The sequence below is a fragment of the Mesoplodon bidens genome (genome assembly GCF_964165515.1).
Source record: "Mesoplodon bidens genome assembly, chromosome: 3".
NCBI lineage: Eukaryota > Metazoa > Chordata > Mammalia > Artiodactyla > Ziphiidae > Mesoplodon > Mesoplodon bidens.
In genome coordinates, this window is record NC_138178.1 from 156,282,642 (window position 1) to 156,307,170 (window position 24,529).

General features: G+C 35.5%; 1 protein-coding gene across 4 annotated transcripts in view; it reads right to left on the bottom strand.

The window, feature by feature from the left end:
* CEP128 (centrosomal protein 128) overlaps positions 1 to 24,529 on the bottom strand; it is a 423,783-nt gene that overhangs the window by 212,266 nt on the left and 186,988 nt on the right. For all 4 annotated transcript variants that reach the window (XM_081227258.1, XM_081227257.1, XM_081227259.1 and 1 more), the window contains one exon: positions 19,445 to 19,637. In XM_081227258.1, the coding sequence (XP_081083384.1) occupies positions 19,445 to 19,637 (193 nt within the window). The remainder of the gene's footprint in view (positions 1 to 19,444; positions 19,638 to 24,529) is intronic.

Consider the following 24,529-nt stretch of genomic DNA (forward strand, 5'->3'; position numbering starts at 1 on the left):
AATCCAAAGTTGAACCCGAGGAGCTGTACGAACAAAGAAGAGAAAGGGAAATCTCTCCCAGCAGCCTCAGGAGCAGCGGATTAAATCTCCACAATCAACGTGATGTACCCTGCATCTGTGGAATACCTGAATAGACAACAAATCATCCCAAAATTGAGGCGGTGGACTTTGGGAGCAACTGTAGACTTGGGGTTTGCAGTACGTGACTAACTAGTTTCTGATTTTTATGCCTGTCTTAGTTTAGTTTTTAGCATTTGTTATCATTGGTGGATTTATTTATTGGTTTGGTTACTCTCTTCTTTTATCACTTTTTAATTTTTTTATTTTAATAATTTCTTTTATTTTTATTTTAATAACTATTTAATTTAATTTAACTTTTTTTTCTTTTTTTTCCTCCCTCTTCTTCTGAGCCATGTAACTGACAGGGTGTTCGTACTCCAGCTGGGTGTCAGACCTGAGCCTCTGAGGTGGGAGAGCCAAGATCAGTACACTGGCCACCAGAGACCTCCCAGACACATGTAATATCAATCAGTGAGAGCTCTCCCAGAGATCTCCATCTCAACACGAAGACCCAGCTCCACTCAAAGACCAGCAAGCTCCACTGCTGGACACTCCATGCCAAACAACTAGCAAGACAGGAACACAACCCCACCCATTAGGAGAGAGGCTGACTAAAATCATAATAAGTTCATAGATACCCCAAAACACACCACCAGACGTGGAACTGCCCACCAGAAAGACAAGATCCAGCCTCATCCACCAGAACACAGGCACCACTCCCCTCCACCAGGAAGCCTACACAAGCCCCTGAACCAACCTTATTCACTTGGGGCAGACACCAAAAACAAAGGGAACTACAAACTTGCAGCCTGAGAAAAGGAGACCCCAAACACAGTAAGTTAAGCGAAATGAGAAGAGAAACACACAGCAGATGAAGGAGCAAGGTAAAAAACCCACCAGACCAAACAAATGAAGAGGAAATAGGCAGTCTACCTGAAAAAGAATTCAGAGTAATGACAATAAAGATGATCCAAAATCTTGGAGATAGAATGGAGCAAATACAAGAAACGTTTAACAAGGACCTAGAAGAACTAAAGAGCAAACAAACAATGATGAACAACATAATAAATGAAATTAAAAATTTTCTAGAAGGAATCAATAGCAGAATAACTGAGGCAGAAGAGTGGATAAGTGATCTGGAAGATAAAATAGTGGAAATAACTACCGCAGAGCAGAATAAAGAAACAAGAATGAAAAGAATTGAGGATAGTCTCAGAGACCTCTGGGACAACATTAAATGCACCAACATTCGAATTATAGGGGTCCCAGAAGAAGAAGAGAAAAATAAACGGACTGTGAAAATATTTGAAGAGATTATAGTTGAAAACTTCCCTAATATGGGAAAGGAAATAATCAATCAAGTCCATGAAGTGCAGAGAGTCCATACAGGGTAAATCCAAGGAGAAACACGCCAAGACACATATTAATCAAACTATCAAAAAATAAATAAAAAGAAAAATATTAAAAGCAGCAAGGGAAGAACAACAAACAACGTACAAGGGAATCCCCATAACGTTAACAGCTGATCTTTCAGCAGGAACTCTGCAAGCCAGAAAGGAGTGGCAGGACATATTTAAAGTGATGAAGGGGAATAACCAACAACCAGGATTACTCTACCCAGTCTCATTCAGACTTGATGGAGAAATCAAAAGTTTTACAGACAAGCAAAAGCTAAGAGAATTCAGTATCACCAAACCAGCTTTACAACAAATGCTAAAGGAACTTCTCTAAGCAGGAAACAGAAGGGAAGCAAAAGACCCACAAAAACAATCCCAAATCAATTGAGAAAATGGTAATAGGAACATACATATCAATAATCATATTGAATGTAAATGCATTAAATGCTCCAAGCAAAAGACATACACTGGCTGAATGGATATGAAAACAAGACCCATAAGACACCTACTTCAGACCTAGGGACACATACAGGCAGAAAGTGAGGGGATGGAAAAAGCTATTCCATGCAAATGGAAATCACAAGAACACTGGAGTAGCAATACTCATAGCAGATAAAATAGACTTTAAAATAAAGACTGTTATAAGAAACAAGGAAGGACACTAAATAATGATCAAGGGATCAATCCATGAAGAAAACAACAATTATAAGTATTTACACACCCAACATAGGAGCACCTCAATACATAAGGCAAATGCTAACAGCCATAAAATAAGAAATTGACAGTAACACAGTTACAGTTGGGCCTTTATAACACCCCACTTACATGAACAGAAAGGTCATCCAGACAGAAAATAATAAGGAAACACAAACTTTAAATGGCACAATAGATTACATGGACTTTATTGATATTTTTAGGACATTTTGCCCAAAAGTGGAAGGATACACTTCTTCCAAAGTGCACACTGTTCTCCAAAATAAATCACATCTTGGATCACAAACCAAGCCTTTGGAAATTAAAGAAAACTGAAATCATATCAAGTACCTTTTCCGAAAACAGTGCTGTGAGACTAGATATCAATTACAGGAAAAAAACTGTATAAAATACAAAAACATGAAGGCTAAACATTACACTACTAAATAACCAAGAGATCACTGAAAAAATCAAAATGGAAATCAAACAATACTAGAAACAAATAACAATGAAAACATGACGACCCAAACCTACTGGGTGTGGCAAAAGCAGTTCTAAGAGGGAAGTTTATAGCAATACAATCCTACCTCAAGAAACCAGAAACATCTCAAATAAACAACCTAATATTACACCAAAAGCAATTAGAGAAAGAAGGACAAAAAATCTCCAAAGTTAGCAGAAGAAAAGAAATCATAAAGATCAGATCACAAATAAATTAAAAAGAAATGAAGGAAATGATGGCAAAGATCAATAAAACTAAAAGCTGGTTCTTTGAGAAGATAAGCAAAATTGATCAACCATTAGCCAGACTCATCAAGAAAAAAAGGGAGAAGACCCAAATCAACAGAATTAGAAATGAAAAAGGAGAAGTAACAACTGACACTGCAGAAATACACTGGATCATGAGAGATTACTACAAGCAACTATATGCCAATAAAATGGACAACTTGGAAGAAATGGACCAGTTCTTAGAAAAGCACAACCTTCTGAGACTGAACCAGGAAGAAATAGAAAATATAAACAGACCAATCACAAGCATTGAAATTGAAACTGTGATTAAAAATCTTCCAACAAACAAAAGCCCAGGACCAGATGGCTTCACAGGCAAATTCTATAAAACATTTAGAGAACAGCTAACACCTATCCTTCTCAAACTCCTCCAAAATATAGCAGAGGGAGGAACACTCCCAAACCCATTCTATGAGGGCACCATCACCCTGATAGCAAAACCAGAGAAAGATGTCACAAAAATACAAAATTACAGGCCAATATCATTGATGAACATAGATGAAAAAATCCTCAACAAAATACTACCAAACAGAACCCAAAGCAAATTAAAAAGATCATACACCATGATCAAGTGGGGTTTATCCCAGGAATGCAAGAATTCTTCAATATATGCAAACCAATCAATGTGATACACCATATTAACAAATTGAAGGAGAAAAACCATATGATAATCTCAATAGATGCAGGAAAAGCTTTTGAAAAAATTCAACACCCATTTATGATAAAAACCCTGCAGAAAGACAGAGAGGGAATTTACCTCAACATAATAAAGGCCATATATGACAAACCCACAGCCAACATCATTCTCAATGGTGAAAAGACTGAAACCATTTCCACTAAGATCAGGAACAAGACAAGGTTGCCCACTCTCACCACTATTATTCAACATAGTTTTGGAAGTTTTAGCCACAGCAATCAGAGAAGAGAAGGAAATAAAAGGAATCCAAATCGGAAAAGAAGTAAAACTGTCACTGTTTGCAGATGACATGATACTATACATAGAGAATCCTAAAGATGCTACCAGAAAACTTCTAAAGCTAATCAGTGAATTTGGTAAAGTAGCAGGATACAAAATTAATGCACAGAAATCTCTTGCATTCCTATACGTTAGTGATAAAAATGTGAAAAAGAAATTAAGGAAACACTCCCATTTACCACTGTAACAAAAAGAATAAAACAACTAGCAATAAACCTACCTAAGCAGACAAAAGACATGTATGCAGAAAACTATAAGACACTGATGAAAGAAATTAAAGATGATACAAACAGATGGAGACATATACCACATTCTTGGATTGGAAGAATCGACATTGTGAAAATGACTCTACTACCCAAAGCAATCTACAGGTTCAATGCAATGCCTATCAAACTACCAATGGCAGTTTTCACAGAAGTACAACAAAACATTTCACAATTCATATGGAAACACAAAAGTCCCTGAATAACCAAAGCCATCTTGAGAAAGAAAAATGGAGCTGGAGGAATCAGGCTCCCTGACTTCAGACTATACTACAAAGCTACAGTAATCAAGACAGTATGGTACTGGCACAAAAAGAGAAAATAGATCAATGGAACAGGATAGAAAGCCCAGAGATAAACCCACATACATATGGTCACCTTATCTTTGATAAAGGAGGCAAGAATATACAATGGAGAAAAGACAGCCTCTTCACTAAGTGGTGCTGGGAAAACAGGACAGCCGCAACTAAAAGTATGAAATTAGAACACTCCCTAACACCATACACAAAAATAAACTCAAAATGGATTAAAGACCTAAATGTAAGGCCAGACACTATAAAACTCTTAGAGGAAAACAGAGGCAGAACACTCTTTGATATAAATCACAGCAAGATCCTTTTTGACCCACCTCTTAGAGATATGGAAATAAAAATAAACAAATGGGACCTAATGAAACTTAAAAGCTTCTGCAGAGCAAAGGAAACCATAAACAAGATGAAAAGATAACCCTCAGAATGGGAGAAAATATTTGTAAATGAAGCAAATGACAAAGGATTATTCTCCAAAATATACAAGCAGCACTCATGCAGCTCAGTATCCAAGAAACAAATAACCCAATCCAAAAATGGGCAGAAGACCTAAATAGACATTTCTTCAAAGAAGATATACAGATTTCCAATAAACATATGAAAGAGTGCTCAACATCACTAATCATTAGAGAAATGCAAATCAAAACCACAATGAGGTATCACCTCACACCAGTCAGAATGGCCATCATCAGAAATCTACAAACAATAAATGCTGGAGAGGGTGTGGAGAAAAATGAACCCTCTTGAACTGTTGGTCGGAATGTAAATTGACACAGCCACTATGGAGAACAGTATGGAGGTTCCTTAAAAAACTGAAAAGAGAACTACCACATGACCCAGCAATCCCACTATTTGGCATATACCCTGAGAAAACCATAATTCAAGAAGAGTCATGTAAAACAATGTTCATTGCAGCACTATTTACAATAGCCAGGACATGGAAACAACCTAAGTGTCCATCAACAGATGAATGGATCAAGAAGATGTGGCACATATACCCAATGTAATATTACTCAGCCATGAAAAGAAACAAAATTAAGTTATTTGTAGTGAGGTGGATGGACCTACAGTCTATCATACAAAGTGAAGTTAAGTCAGAAAGAGAAAAACACACACCATATGCTAACACACATATATGGAATCTAAAAAAAAAAAAAAAGGTTCTGATGAACCTAGGGGCAGGACAGGAATAAAGACGCAGACATAGAGATGGACTTGAGGACACAGGGAGGGGGAAGGGTAAGCTAGGACGAAGTGAGCGAGTGGAACTGACATATATATATACACTACCAAAGTAAAAGAGATAGCTAGTGGGAAGCATCCACATAGCACAGGGAGGTCAGCTTGGTGCTCTGTGCCCACTTAAAGGGCTGGGATAGGGAGGGTGGGAGGGAGAGGCAAGAGGGAGGGGATATGGGGATATATGTATACATATAGCTGATTCATGTTGTTACACAGCAGAAGCTAACACAACATTGTAAAGCAATTATACTCTAATAAAGATGTTAAAAAAAGAATAAATGGATATTTCTTTCAAAAAAATTTTTAATAAAAAATTAAATTAAGAAAAAGAATAGATGGATATTTCATGGAGAAGGGGCTGAAAGTGAATATAGTTAATTCCTACAAACCAATTTCTTACAAAATGGACTTTAGGACTGAGATGCTGAAAGGTGAATAAAATATTTGAGAACCAGAAATGTAAAAGGAGGGAGACATTTCAAGGTGCTCATGGAGAAAAACTGAACTAAAGAAAGACTGTAAAAAAAATTGCAAATGAAAAATAAACTAGAAATTTAGATGGAGCTAGAGCTATGGAAAAGTAATGAGATTCTTAGTCACCTGGACACGGTTATGGAAGCGTGGAAATTGAAAGACCAATACAAAATCATTGTAAAAAAGTTCAGATTGGTTTACATGGAGACGTACATTAGAGGCCAAACAACACTTATATCTTGTCTAACGCCAGCCTTACACCAAGACTTACACAAAAACAAGGTTACAATTTGACCAGGGGAGGGGGGATTGTAAACAGTAAGGTACTTTAGTTTAACATGGAATGAAGATCAATTTACAGTAACCTTTAAAAAATAATCAATCAATAAAAAAGGTTTGCAAGCAGAAGCCTCAGGAGGAAGTACAGACATTCAACCCAGCTCATTCCAGATGTCAGAGAAAGCAAACCCTAAAGCAGCTCTCTGCCAGAAAGTATATTTTAAATATTTGCTCCACAGATTTCAAAAGAAGAGGAAAAGATGTACAGGTACACATTTCTATGGCAACTGTATAGAAAGTGTTAGTATCGAATTCAAATCCAAAGAGCAGAAAGATATTTCAAATTCTTTTTTTTTTCTTTTGGCACACCGCACAGCATGCAGGATCTTAGTTCCCCAACCAGGAATCAAACCTGTGCCCCCTGCAGTGAAAGTGCAGAGTTCTAACCACTGGACCTCTAGGGAATTCCCTCAAATTCTTAATTCGTATTCCTAACATATTTAAATCAAAGCTTTTTTATTATCTCTTAATAATTGACAGATTATTTCTCTGCCTTGATTGAGAGAAGAGCAAAAAAAAAGTGATAATTTTTAGATTTAAGTAGAAAATTAGTATAAACATATATGCAGATATCAATATTGCAGAACAGTATGAACACAGTAGGCCTGTGTTTTTACATTGATTTCCAACTGGAATGTAAACACACATTAATTAGCTATATTTTCCTATTTTAACAGTTTATTTTTTGAGAAAAACTTTTACATGAAGAATGTTTGCTTGAAAACTTGTTATTTCATTGAAATTGCATTTGTCTTTCCTCTCCTCCCTTAATGAACACCATTATGATAAGCATATTTAGTGAAATATTATGAGAATGTGTGTGTTTAGAGAGTATCTCTGAAGATGCATTACACACAGCCGCCATTTTCTCTTGCCTGTGCTGCCCTAAAAATCATTTTAACCTCACCATGAAGAAAGATACAAATATTAAAGTAAACCCATCGGAGGCCTCACTGATATGGAAGAACAAGAGATCACGTTACCTAGAAATATACCTCTGTGAAATGTTCACATTAAACAGCCTTCGCCACAAAGTGCCTGGAAAGCAAGGTCAGTTCCTTGTTTAAATGAGAGTTCACAATTTCAGTTAAAGAAAGAATAAGAAAACTAACTCCTCTCTTTGTTCATAATCATTAGCATTTCACTGCTGCTAAATCATACTACATAGATGTCTCCCTTTCTGAAGATCTTTGAAGAAAAAACTCCTTCCAATTGCCATAGACATTTTAGTTTCTAGTAACCTCAGAGTTTCAAAATATCTTTACAACTTAGCTAAATCCTTCAGCTGCAGTTTACATCCCTCTTCTCAAGATGAAAGTGCTCTGTGTTAAGGTGTGTTGAGTCACTACAGTCAGAACCGAAGAAGGTAGAGGGGCGTTAACCTGAGGGCAACTGTTGATGACACTGCCAGACTCAGCTGAGGTTCTAGGGGGGAGATATGACCATGTTAAGGGAGGAAAGAAGGAAGAAACTGTGAATTATAAATTGGATACACAGCTGTCCTGACCCCAGTGAACTTTGAAACGTTTGAAGAGAGCCAAACTTCTCATGACCAAAAAAGGTTTGAACTTAGTTCCCTATTTATGGGAGAGAAAGGATCTATTCCATATTAGAATTAACTTCATTAAACGGGCCTGAGGCTTGCTATTCCTAGCCAAGAAATTATAGACTATCACATGCTAAAATGACATGAAAGAAAATTCTGGGAATATTAGAGCTATCACAACTAGGGAGTTAACGTCCAAGCAGCAAAACTGACCATTTTTTTTCTAGAAAAGCATTTTTAGTGGTTTAGTTATTATGGTAGCCAAAAAAGATATTTCGACAGAGCAATCTTCTTTCTAACATTCTTAATAAAAACTTGATCTCTTTACAACTTCAGGGACTAGATCCCCCCAAAGTGAGGAAAAACAGGTTGTTTCCAATTTGCAAGGCCCACTGAAGTTGACTGTGGAGTGCTGACATGTGATATGACAGTAGGAACACAACCCTGAGTTTCACAAAGTCCTCCCCCATCTGTAATTCACTGTCCCATCTTGTGAGAAACAACCTACCCCCACTGCTTCCCAGGCTCAGCTGCCCGACTGTAAAATGCGATTAATAACCTCTCATGGTTGTTTTAAATATGAAATAAGACATATAAAACATATAAACAACATACAAAATCCTGAATATTAGCAAGCCCTCAGGAAATGTTAGCTTCCTTCATTCACCTAAGGCTATCTCAAAGACAACGAGGCTGAACAGTTGAAAACAGAGATCAAACATCACCTGTAGCGGACTGTGGTGAGGAATCTTTTCAAAGTGTGACATGATTAAGAAATGAATTTTAAATACTAGAGAACAAAGTCAATAGTTTCAATAGGAAATAAAGCAAGTCTGTAATCTCTCATGGTTGATGTGATGAACTATTCATCTAAACTAGGAAAGAGAATCTGTGTATCAAAGTCTTTCCAAATACTATTAGGGAGAACGTGAAGGACTTGACTCTGGAAAGATAAATAGCGGAAAGCTTCTCTTATTGACAATCATCCTAGTTTCAAAAGATATACTGAAAACAGCTTAGTTAATACAGGACATCATCAGAGTAGTTTGGTGGGATAATTCCAAGTTGTCTATTACTTCATGTTTATTCCCGTGTCTTGCAGAAGCAGAAATAAGAATAAATCAACACTGATGTTTGTTTTCTTTTTGATTGGTAGAACAGACCTAAGTGTCTAAGAGTAAATATGATAAGGGGATATAGCTTCTGATGAAGACACCATAATAAATGGGATAAAGAAGCAGGATGCTAAATCTGTGCTATCCATTTATCTATCCATCTATCCATCCATCCATCCACCTGCCCACCTACCCAAACATTCAGTAAGTATGTTTATTTCCTGTTTCAATATAAAACATGGTTCCAGATGCAATGGGAAAACAAGGGTCTAAAAACAAGAGATTAAAAATATAAAGAGACATATATGCAGATAAGCAGAGGAAAGGGCAGTAAATGGCAAATGTCATGCAATATCCAAAAGTTTTAACAGTAATAGGGTAGTAAAAGGAAAAATGTTCCTAGCAAGGGTGATAACAAGGAAAGAGAGGGAAAAAATGATGGGGCACCTGTAAGAGTTTGAACATTAATTAGTCAGCAGTGAGAAAGCCACAGAAGGTATCTGAGCTGAGCAGTCATGGGCTCTAAGCTGTGTTTAATGAAGATGCATCTGGCAGAACTGATTAGAAAGAACAGCAGTGGTGTGTGTGCACATGGTGTGTTTTCTCCAATGAAGCACTACTGGGTGGAGATCAATTATGGGGTGTGTTGCAAGTAATTCATTATAAAAAATACAAAATCACAGTTTTAAAATGATTTCCTGTTTTTGTAGTAATCTAAGCATATTCAAGGTTATCCCTAAAAGATGTCAGTTTACCAAATGCTTTATTAAACAGCAGAGAAATAGATGGAGGATATCTGGAGCCCAGGGAATGGTGTGAACTTGAACACACCCATAGGAGTGTGCCTGCTTGGGAAAGTCAGCTGTCTTGGGGGCTCTGGCAGGCTCAGAGGTAAAGACCAATCAAGTAGAAGACAGCAACTAGAAGTTAGGAGGACCTTGCAAATAAGAAGCTTCAGCAACCTTAGAAGATATGAAGGAATAAGGAGCTAAATAAGACAGTAGTCTAAATGCAGAGGGAGGAGTAGATAGGTGAGAAACCACCAAAAAAATCTTGGTAAAGTCAGTAGTTGCAGGAGACGAGGAAGTAGAAGAAAGCAATCTTTCTTTCAAATCATAAGTGTAAGGGTAGGTTTTAAAAGCTCTCAGGAAAGCTTTCAAATTAATAAATTAAGAAAATTTTCCTTGGAGTTTCAAATTAACATTTCATAGCTATAAGGCAATATAAGCTTTATATATAATATATTGCCATCCACTATTTTAAAATATTTCCATTTTAAATTTCACAGCATGCATGTTTATTCTCAGCCACCACATCTGTTACCTAAAGCATTATGGATCCCAACTCCATCAACAATAAAGAATAATCAAATTTCAAATACTTAGTCAAGAATGCAACCACAAATTGAGGCTTAATATCTACCAAAGGTGTACCAGTCATCTGAAAATTGAGTTCACTGTAGGGACAAATAATTTTTTTAAATCTAGTAGGTGTATAACATTAGGCCAACCACAATCTTTGTGTCTGCACTTTAATTTCCTTATCTCATTATGTTCCAGCCAAGCTCCTTCCCACCTCAGTCCTTCACACACGTGGTTCCCTCTCTTAGGACAACTCTGCCATCATCCCTTGCCTAGCTCATGCCTACTCAGACTCAGGTTCCCCATATGTAACTTCCTAAGGAAACCCATTATCAGTGTCTCCCTCACCACCTACTGCACAGCTAGAGCCCCCAGAGGACCTCAGAGCATAGCCTATATTCTTACATCCAGTCTATACTTTTCCACTAAGCACAGTAGGCACAGTGTCTACAGCCAATGAAAATGTTTTCATCTTAACTGATTATAAAGCCAGAAGAAAAACAAATATAATAATGAATATATAATAATAAATCTAGCCTGGATTATATTCATCTTCATATCCATGTAGTCAAAAATCTAATTTTCTTTGGAGGAAGGGACCCATGAAGGCAAAAATGCCTAAGGGACCATAAAAGTCATAATGTGTATCTAGTTACTTTGTAGTATTTCTTCCAAGAAAAATAACCCTGATTGTTTTATTTTTTTGAAAGCTGGATGATGGTACCTATTTGGGAATAACTGAAATAATAAATTGCTTAAAGCACTTAAACAGTATCCGGCACACAGCAATAAATGTTATATGGGTGAATATAATGAAATTATATTCGTTTTGAAAATACCACATTTCACACATTTTGAGAACTGTCTCAGTGCATTTCAAAGTTAGTTTTAGTAGACTGAAAGTAATATGCATATATTCTTAACTTTCTGACAAATGCCAAAGATGGGCACATGTACCCAAAGAGGTTCAAGCAGGCTGGAGAATTACTTGAGAACAGAACTGAGAACCAAGAGACAGAGAAACTATTACAAATCTCTAACTTCATGATTTTATTGGTGCATTAGTTTGTATGTATGCTGTAACAAATCACCACAGATTTTCTTCTGCCTTAGAACAATGCAAATTTATGATGTTACAATTCTGTACATTAGAAGTCCTGTACAGGTCTCACTGGGCTAAAATCGTGGTGTCAGCAAGGTTGCATTCATTTCTAGAGGTTCCAGAGAAGAATCAATTTCCTTAACTTTTCTAGCTTCTTAGAGACCAGCCACATTCCTTGGCTTTGGTCATCTTCCTCTATCTTTAAGTTCATCAGTGAATGGTACATTGAGTCTTTCTCACATCGAAACATCTGACTCCCTTTTCTGCTTCCTCTTTCACTTCTAAGAATGCTTATGATTACAGTGGGCCTAAATAGATAATCCAGGACAATTTCGTCTCCTCTAAACCCTTATTTGAACATAGCTACAAAATCTCTTTTGGCATATAATGTAACATATTAAAAGGTCCTGGGGGGCTTCCCTGGTGGCGCAGCGGTTGAGAATCTGACTGCTAACGTAAGGGACTCGGGTTCGGGCCCTGGTCTGGGAGGATCCCGCATGCCGCGGAGCGGCTAGGCCTGTGAGCCACAACTACTGGGCCTGCGCGTCTGGAGCCTGTGCTCCGCAACAAGAGAGGCCGCGATAGTGAGAGGCCCACACACTGCGATGAAGAGTGGCCCCCGCCTGCCACGACTAGAGAAAGCCCTCGCACAGAAACGAAGACCCAACGCAGCAAAAATAAATACATAACTTAATAAATTCCTACCCCCAACATCTAAAAAAAAAAAAGGTCCTGGGGATTAGGATGTAGACATCTTTGGGGGAGGTGAGCTGGCATTATTCTGCCTACTACAATTGATAACGAATATATACAAAACAAAATAGAAAAGAAGCGTTAGCTTAAAAGAAGTCAAACACAGCAAAGATATGCTTTGAATTTAATAAAAGCTAATTACTAACCTAAAAACTCACATCAAATCTTTTTTAGCACATGCAACTTTATCTTATTTTTCTCCCTGAATATGCTCATGATTCAAATTTAAGTAGACCAGCTTTGCTGTCGTATGAAACAGCAGAAAATAATACAAATAATCTATAAAAGGATCAAAGAAGAAAATCTAAGAATTCATTTGTATAGTATATTTAACATTTCTGGATTTTCCAGAATACAGAAATACATCCAATAATTTAGGAGAGGAAAAATGTAAACTTTAAATATCTGAACTCTCCATTCAATCAATACTTCACTGTTGCTAACGGACTATATTACTTAAAATATTGAAAATGTTTGTCTCCAAAATTAAGTTTAGCCAATAGAAGTAGTACAAGCATCAGGCTTATTACCCACATGGCAGGTGGGTGGAGATATTTATACCTAACTAAAGAATAATTAGCCATAACTTTCTATTGTCAATTTACTCACTAACAATGTGAATGTTGATTATATAATTCAAAGTTGACACCTGCACAGATCTGGTTATCAGGAGCTCCCAGCATATCATTAATTTTATTCAATGCTGGTCCTAGGAACATTTAGCCAATTGAGTTTAATTTCAATCCCTGTTGACCTGTTGGCCTGGCTAGATTTTAAATCATAACACACTAAATACATGAGAAGTAAAATTATTGTAATGAAACATATATAAGCAAAAACACAGATTAAGATTAAAATGAAATTCTGATTTGACTCAAATAGTGGACATAATTTTTTAAAAAACCACTGTTTTTCAATTGGTTTTTGAAAATAATTATGAAGAAAGCCTGAAAATACATGAGGGAAGACATAATTTCACATTAAACACAATAATAGTTTAATGAGTTCAAATAATTTCCTCTGTCAATTAAAATAATCTTTCATTATCTCTAATGATCAAGATCACTAAACTTCTGAACAAACTGGTGAAATGTAAAATAAAGTGCTAAAATAACCAGAATCCAAATAAATTACATGACACTTAGAGATTATCCCTTAATTTAGAATGTTTAATTATACTCCAATAGGCAATAGAAAAAATTGGTTTTCCTTGTTATTAGACTAGACAATGACTAACATTTATATAAGTTGCATGATCATCAAATATTGTTTCATAACAATGAAGAATTTCTAAGTCAAAGATAACTAATGAGAACCCGCTGTATACCACAGGGAACTCCACTTCGCTGTACAGTAGAAACTAACACAACACTGTAAAACAACTATACCCCAATTTAAAAAAAAAAAAAAGAAAAAGAAATTCTACGTCAATAACTACTAAACTTCTAAGAGGCCCATGACATTAACTTCTCAATAGGTTTCCTCTCCTTCTGGAACACTCCAGCTCCAACCTACAGGCCTAAAATAGCCCAGGAAACATAAAACAACTCAGATCTACAAATCTGGTGGCACTCACTGATAGAAACTCCTTGTACATGGGCCTAGGTCAACCTGGCACATGTCAGTTAATATGACACTAAATCAAACAAAGAATATTAGTGCAGAGAATGGTTATTCCAATGAATAGAAAGTTTCTCTGTCATGTTTCACTTATAAATAGGTTAACATTGTTCTACCTAACAGACAAGTTCATAAGATAGTGAAGGGAATCAAATATAAATTTCTACAACAATTAACTTTGATACTTCAGAAATATCTAAATTTAATCATCAGTTTAGCTGTCCTCCACCTCTTCTATGTATACCATTGTAAACAGATGCTGAAACATGCAAGAAGAGATCACTATGCAGATAACCCCTGGAGAGAAGTTTACCTCCTCCTCTTTCTTATAGAAATCCTGCTGCATTTTTCAACATGTAAATCAAAAGACATGTCCTACAAAAAACCTCCCCATATGGGTCTTAACAGAAGTAATCAGTACTTCCCTTTTCACCAGGAACATGGTGCTCCTATTTCTAATAACGTATTTATTTCATCCTACTTCCTAATAGATACATTTGTAAGTATGCAACTACAACAGCCTTTGCTTGGTCTTCATTACCCATATTAAGTCCTCATTATTTCTGAATCACCAGGTAGCACCTAAAACATCTTACACCTAATACATCTTATACCCATAAGGCAAGAAATTACCATATCATCTCTCTGTCACAAAAGTTTGGGTCTTCCTGAGACCTTTTTTTATGATTTTAAGGAATAGATAAAAACAGGATCCCTCTTGTTCTCCCACCAAATCAGCTCCTCCTTCCCAACTTTGCTATTTCTCCCAATGGCAAAACCACTAAGACCATAGAGTATCCTGTGAGTCTTCTCTTTCATTCACCTACACTGGTCAATCTTGCACTAATTCCTCCACAAAATCTTTTGCATTTGTTGCCACTACTAATGTCCTCTGTCAGTCCCTCTTTTGCTTTTACTGAGACTGCTACAATAGGCTCCTAACTAGATGCATTTCCACAATCAATAGTAAGATGGGATCTAATAACTGAGTTTCAAAATATTTGGAGAAAAAAAAATCACACACACAAAGTAATAGCTGGATATTTTAAAAATCCTCTATCAGTTATTGTTAGAAATAAGCAATTTCAAAAAAGAAATTAACAATATCAGTAGGGATATAGGAATCACCAGGGACATAGAACAGTGTGAAACAATTTAGCATAAGTGACTTTTACAGAACATTTCTCAATAAATTCAGAACATAACTTATTTTCAAGTGCACATGGAAAATTTACTAAGATAGACCACATTTGGGGCCATAAAACAAGTCTCAGAAAAGGATCAAAATCATTGAATCAAGAGTATGTTTTATGACTGCAAGGGTACTAAATTTAGAAACTGATGATAAAATATCTAGAAAATTACATAACTGGATATTAAGTAGTATACTTCAAAAAAACCCCATAGGTCAAAGAAGAAATCACAAGGGAAATATTTTCTAATTCAAACTAAGTGATAATAAAAAGACAAGATACCAGAATTTGTGGAATGCATTTGAAGTATTGCTAAGATGGAAATTTATAACTTTAAATGACTATATTAGGAAAGAGAAGTATTAAAATAAATTTTTCAACTTGGGAATCCAGGAGAATAACAAATGATACAAAAAGGAAGTAAAAGAAAGGAAATAAAAATAACAATAGAGATCAATAAACATTAAAAAGACAAACAACAGAAAAAACTTAAATTTGAAGGCTGTTTCCTTAAAAATAGTAATAAAACCCTCAGCAAGACTTATAAAGATAAAAAGAGAAAACAAATTACCAATATCAGGAATATAATAAAAGACATCAGCACAGATCTTACAGAAACTAAAAGAATTAAAAAGGGGATATTACAAAAAGCTTTAAGCTAATAAATTGGACAACTGCAATAAAATGGAAAAATATCTTAAAAGGCACACATTAACAAAACTGACTCAAGAAGAAGTAGAAATTCTGAAAAACCATACATCTATTAAAGAATTCAAGTTTAAAATTAAAACCTTCCCAAAACAAAAACTACAGGCGCAGAAGATTTCATTGATGAATTTTATCCTACATTTACAAAGAAATAATACAAACTTTACACAAATGTTTCCCAAAAATAAAAGGGAAACACAACTCATGTTAAGAGTCACTGTTATACTAACATCCAAATCTGATAAAGACATTACAAGAAAAGAAGTTATAAACCAATATTCCTCACCCACATAGATGCAAAAATTCTTAACAAACTATCACTAAATCAAATCCAGCCATATGTAAAAGGAGAAATATGTTTTGACAGATTGGAGTTTATCTCAGGAAAACAAGGTTAGTTTAATATGTACTGAAGGTTCCAACCAGTTGATTAAGACAAGGGAAAAAGAAAAGAAAGAAGAAAGCAAAACTGTCCTTATTTGCAGAGGACATGATCATGTACAAGGAAAACTCTAAGGGCAAGGAATAAACAACAACTACTAAAAGCTACTACAACTAATAAATGAGCTTAAGGTTACAAAATACAAGTTTAATATACAAAAAAAATCAATTGTATTTATATCTACTAGAAAAGAATGTTGGAAATTCAAATTTTAAAGAGTTACTTTATATAACATCATAAATAAAAAAATAGGAATAAATCTAAAAAAGATGTGCAAGACCTGTTTGCTGAAAATTACACAGCATCATGAGAAAAGTTAAAGACAACCTAAATTAATGGATAGATACACCATGTTCATAGATTGGAAAATATCATCAATATTAAGATGTCCATTCTCAAATTAATCTACACATTTAACATAATCCTATCAAAACACCAGTAGGTTCTTTTCTAAGATTGACGAGCTGATTCTAAGATGTATAAAGGAATTCAAGTGCTCTATAGATAACAAGATGAGCAATAAATTTTTATTAAATTAAAAAAGTAGAAATAAAGGCAATCACTTTGAGAGATTACCAACTTTATACCTCACCTTCTGAAGCTTTTATGAAAAAGCTGGGCATGCATTTGATATAATTATCTAAATGCACAGATATGTGGTTCTTTTGCATTTCTCCCCAATGACAGTTTTATGACTTTATAATAGACTACTGCATATTCCTTATGCAAAGAAATGACTTATAGGGTGCCAATACTGATAAATATTTACTAAAAGAAAAATGGGGTTGTAATCTAGTGTTAATTAGTGGATAGGCTATGACATATAACATGTGTAGAGATCATATAGTGTTTTATCTATAAGTTCCATAACAGATTCTATTGTACTGTCTTTAAAAAAAAATTAAAGGGCATCCTTAACTTTTACTATTGGCACAATTTACATCTTTCAATTGCACTAGACTAGCAATTCTCAAAGGGTGTTTGGGCACCATCCAAGACCCCTTAATTATAATACTAAAATGTTACTTGTCTTTTCCACATTCAATTTCTCATGAATGTAAAATGCAGTTTCTTCAGGGGTTACATGACAGGTAATATAACAACAGATTAGATGAAGAAGCAAAAGTGAAAATGCAGCCATCTTCTTTTAAGACAGCAATTAAAGAGATTTCCAAACGTTCAAAAACCAAAGTCACTCTTTAATTTTTTTGTATTGAAAAACAGTTAAATTTCATTGATTTTTATGTTAGTATGAATGGATTTATAATTATTATTTTAAAGGTATCAATATTTTCAAATATCCAGTTTTAATTTTTAATATGATAGATATTGATATACACAATGTACATTAATAAAAGATCTTTGAGTTCTGAAAAATTTTAACAATGTAAAATGATTCTGATACCAAAATTTGATAATCACTACAGGACAGTAATAAACAATTTTTAAGTGGTATGTGTGGAGAGAATAATCCTGATCACTAAAATAAAAAACAAAAAAATTATTTTAAAAAGAATTATCATATGTTAATGTTTAGTTTTTCTCAGTGGGACACTATATGACTCCTCTTTCTGGTTCTTAATAAAGTTCAGCAAGAGAAAAAGCCTTGGACTTCCCTGGTGGCGCAGTGGTTAAGAATCCACATGCCAACGCAGGGGACACAAGTTCAATCCCTGGTCGGGGAAGATCCCACATGCTGCGAAGCAACAAAGTCTGTGAGCCACAACTACTGAGCCTGTGCTCTAGAGCCCGCAAGCCACAACTACTGAGCCCGCATGCTGCAAATAGTGAAGCCTGCACGCCCTAAAGCCCGTGGCCACAATAAGAGAAGCCACCGCAATGAGAAGTCCATGCACCACAACAATGAGTAGCCCCACAACTAGAAAAAGCCCGTGTGCAGCAATGAAGATCCAAAACAGCCAAAATAAATACATAAATAAATAAATTTATTTTAAAAAAGCCTAAGGCCAACATAACATAAGATACACATAGGATCCCTATACCTGATGCTATTTTTCTTCTTCCCATTATATCCATCCCTAGTAGAACCAAACAGAAAGGTAATTTTCCATGACTCTTGTCTAACTTTTAAAGTTAAATATTGCCTACATATTAAACCCTGTGCCGTGCTCTCCCAAACTCGCCTTCCCTTACTCTACTGCTTTCAACAATGTGCTTATAACCTCATATATTACATAATTTACCTATTTATCATATTTATTTTGTCACCCCACTCAATATAATATAAGGTAAACGAAAGTAGTATTTTTGGGACTTTCCTTGTGGTGCAGTGGTTAAGAATCTGCCTGCCAATGCAGGGGACACAGGTTCAACCCCTGGTCCAGGAATATCCCACATGCCATGGAGCAACTAAGCCCGTGAGCCACAACTACTGAGCCTGTGCTCTAGAGTCTGAGAGTCACAGCTACTGAGTCCACACACCACAACTACTGAAGTGCGTGTACCACAACTACTGAAGCCCATGTGGTCTAGGGCCCGCGTGCTACAACTGAAGCCCGCACGCCTAGAGCCTGTGATCCGCAACAAGAATAGCCCCTGCTCGCCGCAACTGGAGAAAGCCCGCACGTAGCAATGAAGGCCACCAAACGCAGCCAAAAAAAAAAAAAAAAGAGTAGGATTTTTTTTTCTCATTTACTGATAATATCCTTAGCACCTATAATAGTACCAAAGACAAAATAGACACAAAGTAAATATCTGTTGAATGAATTAATGGGTATTTTACTGAAGTAAAATATAAATTTTGGCATTTTACCAGGGAAGAACAAGAATGTCTTAGCAAATTAGCACTTGCAAATGGACAACAGACACAAATGCTATGTACACAGGAGGGATACAGTAGCTGAAGGAGAAATTCTCAAGGAGAAACAGTTTTCTCTTCTAGACCCAGAAATGAAGATAAGGAGACAAGAGACAAGGAAAGGAGACAAATTTGGAAATTCTGTAGTTCAAACCAGAGCCAAGAGAAACAGAATTTTTTCCCCAAACATAAGATTCCACAAATATAAACAAAGAAAAATAAAAGAGTAAGAGCAGTTAACACACCTCTCTTCTCCCGATGTATTTCTTCCAGAAGCTGCTCCTGTCTTTCTATCTGTTCAAAGAGACACTGAAGCTCAGCTTCCTTGTTTTCAGTCATGTTCCCGAGTTGTTGTCTGCACAACATCAGCTGGTGCCGTAGACTTTTCTCTCTGTTTTCTCTCTCTCTCAGTTCCTCACAGAGCCATTGAAGTTTAGTCTAAAAATATGACATTTATATCTAATTTTTTTTAAAAATCTAGAAAACAGTAGCATTCCAAAACATGAGAAAGTCATGATAGTCTGAATTTAGACAATAACTAACAAATTTAAGCAAAATTTTAAAATACCCATAATGTTTTAATTTGCATAATGGTTTATATCAGTTAAAAGTTGGTGCAGAAATGATTTCCTTGGATTTTTATAAAATATTTGGTATACTCTATCATCTTTGGAAAGGCAGTACTAAAGAAAAGTTTGGCCTCCTAAACCTCCAGATGTAATACAATTAATCCCCTAATTTGATAAAGCAGTCTGGTACAAGCATTTGAAAATCCAAAACACCCCACAATAGACCTAGAAACTGGTTATGAAGGGAATTTTAGAGATTAAAAAATAAGATAAAATTCCTAGTTTTGTTTCTAAAAATGTATATCCCCAAGGGTCCAGCTAATCAGGTAGAGAGAGAGATTCTATATGGCATGAGGCAGATAAAGTCTGCATTTGTCCACATTTAAAACTAGGAAATTCAATCAAAGCAACTCTCTTTTCCATGGACTCTAACCTCACCAACTCTAATACTTAGATATTTAAAACAGGGATGAGAAAAGAAATCTTTCTTCCACCTTCAATAGAACAGAATTTCAGTCGGGTCTTAGGACCTTCCCAAGTGAGACTACCATCCAATTTCTAGTTGATTTTAAATAATCTAAACAGTCTTCACCTCAAAGAAGCAAAAATAGGGGAAGTCATGAACTAGAAGGGAAAATGAGATTAAGCAAAGGGACAATTTCCCTGAATAGCGTGAATCCATAAGCAAGAATGTTCTAGGCCTCTAGAAGTCTAGAAGGTTCTTAGGACATGCCCCAGTATATTAAAAGTAGCTGTGATAGAATAAGCCTATGATGAAGCAGAACTGGGATATGGCCCTTAGACCAGGGTCTCCCCACAAACATCAGCTTTCAAACATCCCCAGAAATGAAAAAAAAAGGCAGTTCCTTTGGTCAGAAGGTCTAACAGATGGTGACATAGAACAAAATACTGTCATTAGTCAAATTATGGATAAATTATACACTTATATTGTAAGGTAACAAATGTATAATATGTTGGGTGAAGAAAAATGGAAATCATGCTTGTAAAGGCATGACTTATTAATAACAAAGCACTTTTGATCAGACCACAGCTTATGTTAATGAGGTGGCTTAGGGTGGGGCCCACAGATAGCCTCTGTAAGGGGCTGATCATTAGAGAGTTGAAACTTAAAATCCTACTCATCAACCTCTAAGAAGGGGGATGGGGGACAGGCAGGGGAGGACTGAAGATTAAACGCTATAAAGACTCCTGAACAATGAGATACAATGAGCTTCCAGATTGGTGAATACATCCACATGCCAAAAGGGTGATGCACCCAAAATTCCAGAGACAGAAGTTCCAGTACTAAAGAGCCTTTGGGACCTTGTCCTATATACCTCTTCATATGGCTGTTCATATGTGTCCTTTATAATAAAGTAATAATAGTAAGTCAAGTATTTCCCTGAAATCTGTGAGCCATTATAGCAAATTAATGAACTATGGGAACCCCAATTTGAAGCCAGCTCAGATAGAAGTGTAGGCAACCTAGGGACTCAATACCTGTGACTGGCATCTGAAGGTGGGTGAGGGGGAGTCTTGTGGGACTGAGACCTTAAACTGCAGGAGCTGCACTAACACTGGGTAGTTAGTATTAGACCTGTAATTAAGTTGTAGGGCACCCAGTTGGTGAATGCAAAAAATTGAAAAATTACTTGATGTGGAAAACTCAAACTTTTGGAGTCAAAAATGTTATGAGCAGAAACAGATCTTAATAGTAGGTATTTCACAGGAAGGGCAGGCCACTAGGATTTTTCATCTTCTCAGCTCTGATTTGCACAAGCTAAATTCTTGGTAACTGCAACAGAAATACTGGGAACTCCCTCCTCCACCAACTCTCCACTAATAGGGTGGTCACTCTACTGTAGACAAAGCAAGCTAAGAACACTGAAGTCTCAACTGTAATTTCCCCAGATTGTTTATAAGACTTCAGTTATGAATATAACTTATGAATAGATATTTTTTAAATCTTCAACAAAATACTAGCAACCAGAATCCAGAAACATATAAAAAGGTTTTTACAGCATAATTAAGTGGGATTTATCCCAAGAATGCAAGGCTGCATTAATATCTGAAAATTAATTAATGTAATATGCTATATTAGTAAGAATTAGGGACATAAAGCCACATGATTATATCAAAAGCTGCAGAGAAATCATATGATGAAATTCAACACCCATTCAACACCCATTCACGATGGAGACACTCAACAAACTAGGAATAGAAGGGAGCTTTCTCAACCTGATAAAAGACATCTATAAAAAACCCACAACTACTATCATACTTAATGGTAAAAGACAATGCTTTCTCCCTAAGATCAGAAACAAGAAAAGAATATCTGCTCTCACCACTTCTATTCAACACTGTATTAGGAGGTCATGGCAGGGCAATTTTGCAAGAAAATGTAACAAAATAGGTCCACATTGAAAAAAAAAGAAGTAAACATATTTGCATCTTTTTGCAGATAACATGCCCCTATATAAGAAAATCCTAATGATTTCACTAAAAACATATTAGAATAAAATAGTTCAGCAATGTTGTAGTATATAAGGTCAATATACATAAATCAATTGTATTTCTATATACTTGAATGATCAATCCAAAAATAAAGTTAAAAGTCAACTGTATGTACAATAGCATCAAAAGGATAATATACTTAATAATACACCTTTAAAAAGAACTGCAAAACATACTCTGAAAATATCTGAAAGAAAAATAACTCTACAAAACGCTGTGGAAAAAAACTTTTAAATACCTAAATAAATGGGACCATATCCCATGTACAAAGATCAGAAGACTCAATATAGTTTAGACAAAAATACTCCCCAAACATCCTACAGATTCAATGCAATTCCAATCAAAATCCCAGCTGGTTTTTGGATAAATTGACAAGTTGATCCTAAATTTCATATGGACATTCAAGGGACCCAGAATAGTCAAATAAAGTGTTGAAAAGTAAGAACAAAGTTGGAGGATTCATTCTTACCCATTTCAAAGCTTACTACAGAGCTACTGTAATCAAAACAGTGTGGTACTGGCATAGGATAGACATATAGATCAATGAAATAGAACTGAGAGTCCAAAAATAAAACTATGCATATATGGTCAACTGACTTTCAACAAGGGTGCCAAAACAATCTGATGAGGAAAGAATAGTCTATTCAACCAGTGGTGCTGGGACAACTGAATAGTCACATGTAAAAGAATAGAGTTGAACCCATACCTCATACCACATAAAAAAATTAACTCAAAATGGATCAAAGACCACATGTAAAAGAATAGAGTTGAACTCATACCTCATATCACATAAAAAATTAACTCAAAATGGATCAAAGACCTAAATGTAATTGCTAAAAATATGGCTACAAAATAAAATAAAATAAATAAATAACTAAATAAATAAAAATATAAGACTCCTAGAAGAAAACAGGCAGAAGTCTTTGTGACTTTGGTTTGGCAATCATTTCTTAGACATTACACCAAAAGCACAAGTAACCAAAGAAAAAAGCTGATAAGCTGGACTTAATCAAAATGTAAAATATTATGCTTCAATGGTCACAATTAACAAAGTGAAAAGACAACTCACTGAACAGGAGAGAATATTTATAGATCACATATCTGAGAAAGGACTTGTATCTAGGATAATAAAGAACTCAAATAATAAATTAAAAGATAACAAATTGAGCAAAAGATCAAAGTAGACATTTCTCCAAAGAAGATATATGAATGGCCAATAACCACATGAAAAGATGCTCAACATCACTAGCCATCAGAGAAATGCAAATCAAAACCACAATAGAATTCCATTTCACACCCAGCAGGATAGCTATAATCAAAAAAGAAACCAGATGATAACAACTGTTAGTGTGTATACAGAGAAATTAAAATTCTCATATACTGACAATAGGAATGTACAACGGTGTAGTCACCTTGGAAAAACAATCTGGACTTTCTTCAAAAGCTTAAACATAATTACCGTATAACCCAGCAATTCTCTCCTAGGTATGTACCTATGAGAAATGAAAACACATGTTCACGCAAAAAACTTGTACTCAAATGTTCATAGCAGCACTATTCATGACAGGCAAGAAATAAAAATAATAGAAATGAACATCAACTGGTAAATGAATGTGGTATATCCATACAGTGGACAGTTATTTAGCAAGAAGAAGTAAAGTAATGATACATACTACAACACAGATGAACCTTGATAATATTCTGCTAAATGAAAGAAGTCAATCATAAAGGATTGCATATTTTATGATTCCATTCATAGGAAATGTCTAGAACAGACAAATCTATAGAGATAAAAGCAGATTACTTGTTGACTAGTGCTACAGGAAGGGTGGGATGGGCAGATAAGGATGTGATGGCTAATAGTCCAGATTGTCTTTTTCGGGTGATAAAAATGTCCTAAAATTCATGTAGTGATGGCTGCACATCTCTGTGAATATACTAAAAACTACTGAATGGTAACTCTAAATAGGTCAAATATATGGTACATGAATTATATATCAACTTAGCTGTTATGTAACAAAAGAAAGAGAGAGAGAAAGAGGGAGGAAGGGAGGGAGGGAGGGAGGAAGGGAGGGAGGAAGGAAGGGAGGGGAAAGTAAAAGGGGATAGATCAACAAAGCTAAAATTAAACCTCCCTGCAGAGGTGAGACCTGGCTGACCTGGCTTTAGTACTTCCTATACAATTTGTAGGTCTCTGTCTTGTCTATATGTCACTAGGTAAATACAGGAAGTCTTCAACTTAAATTA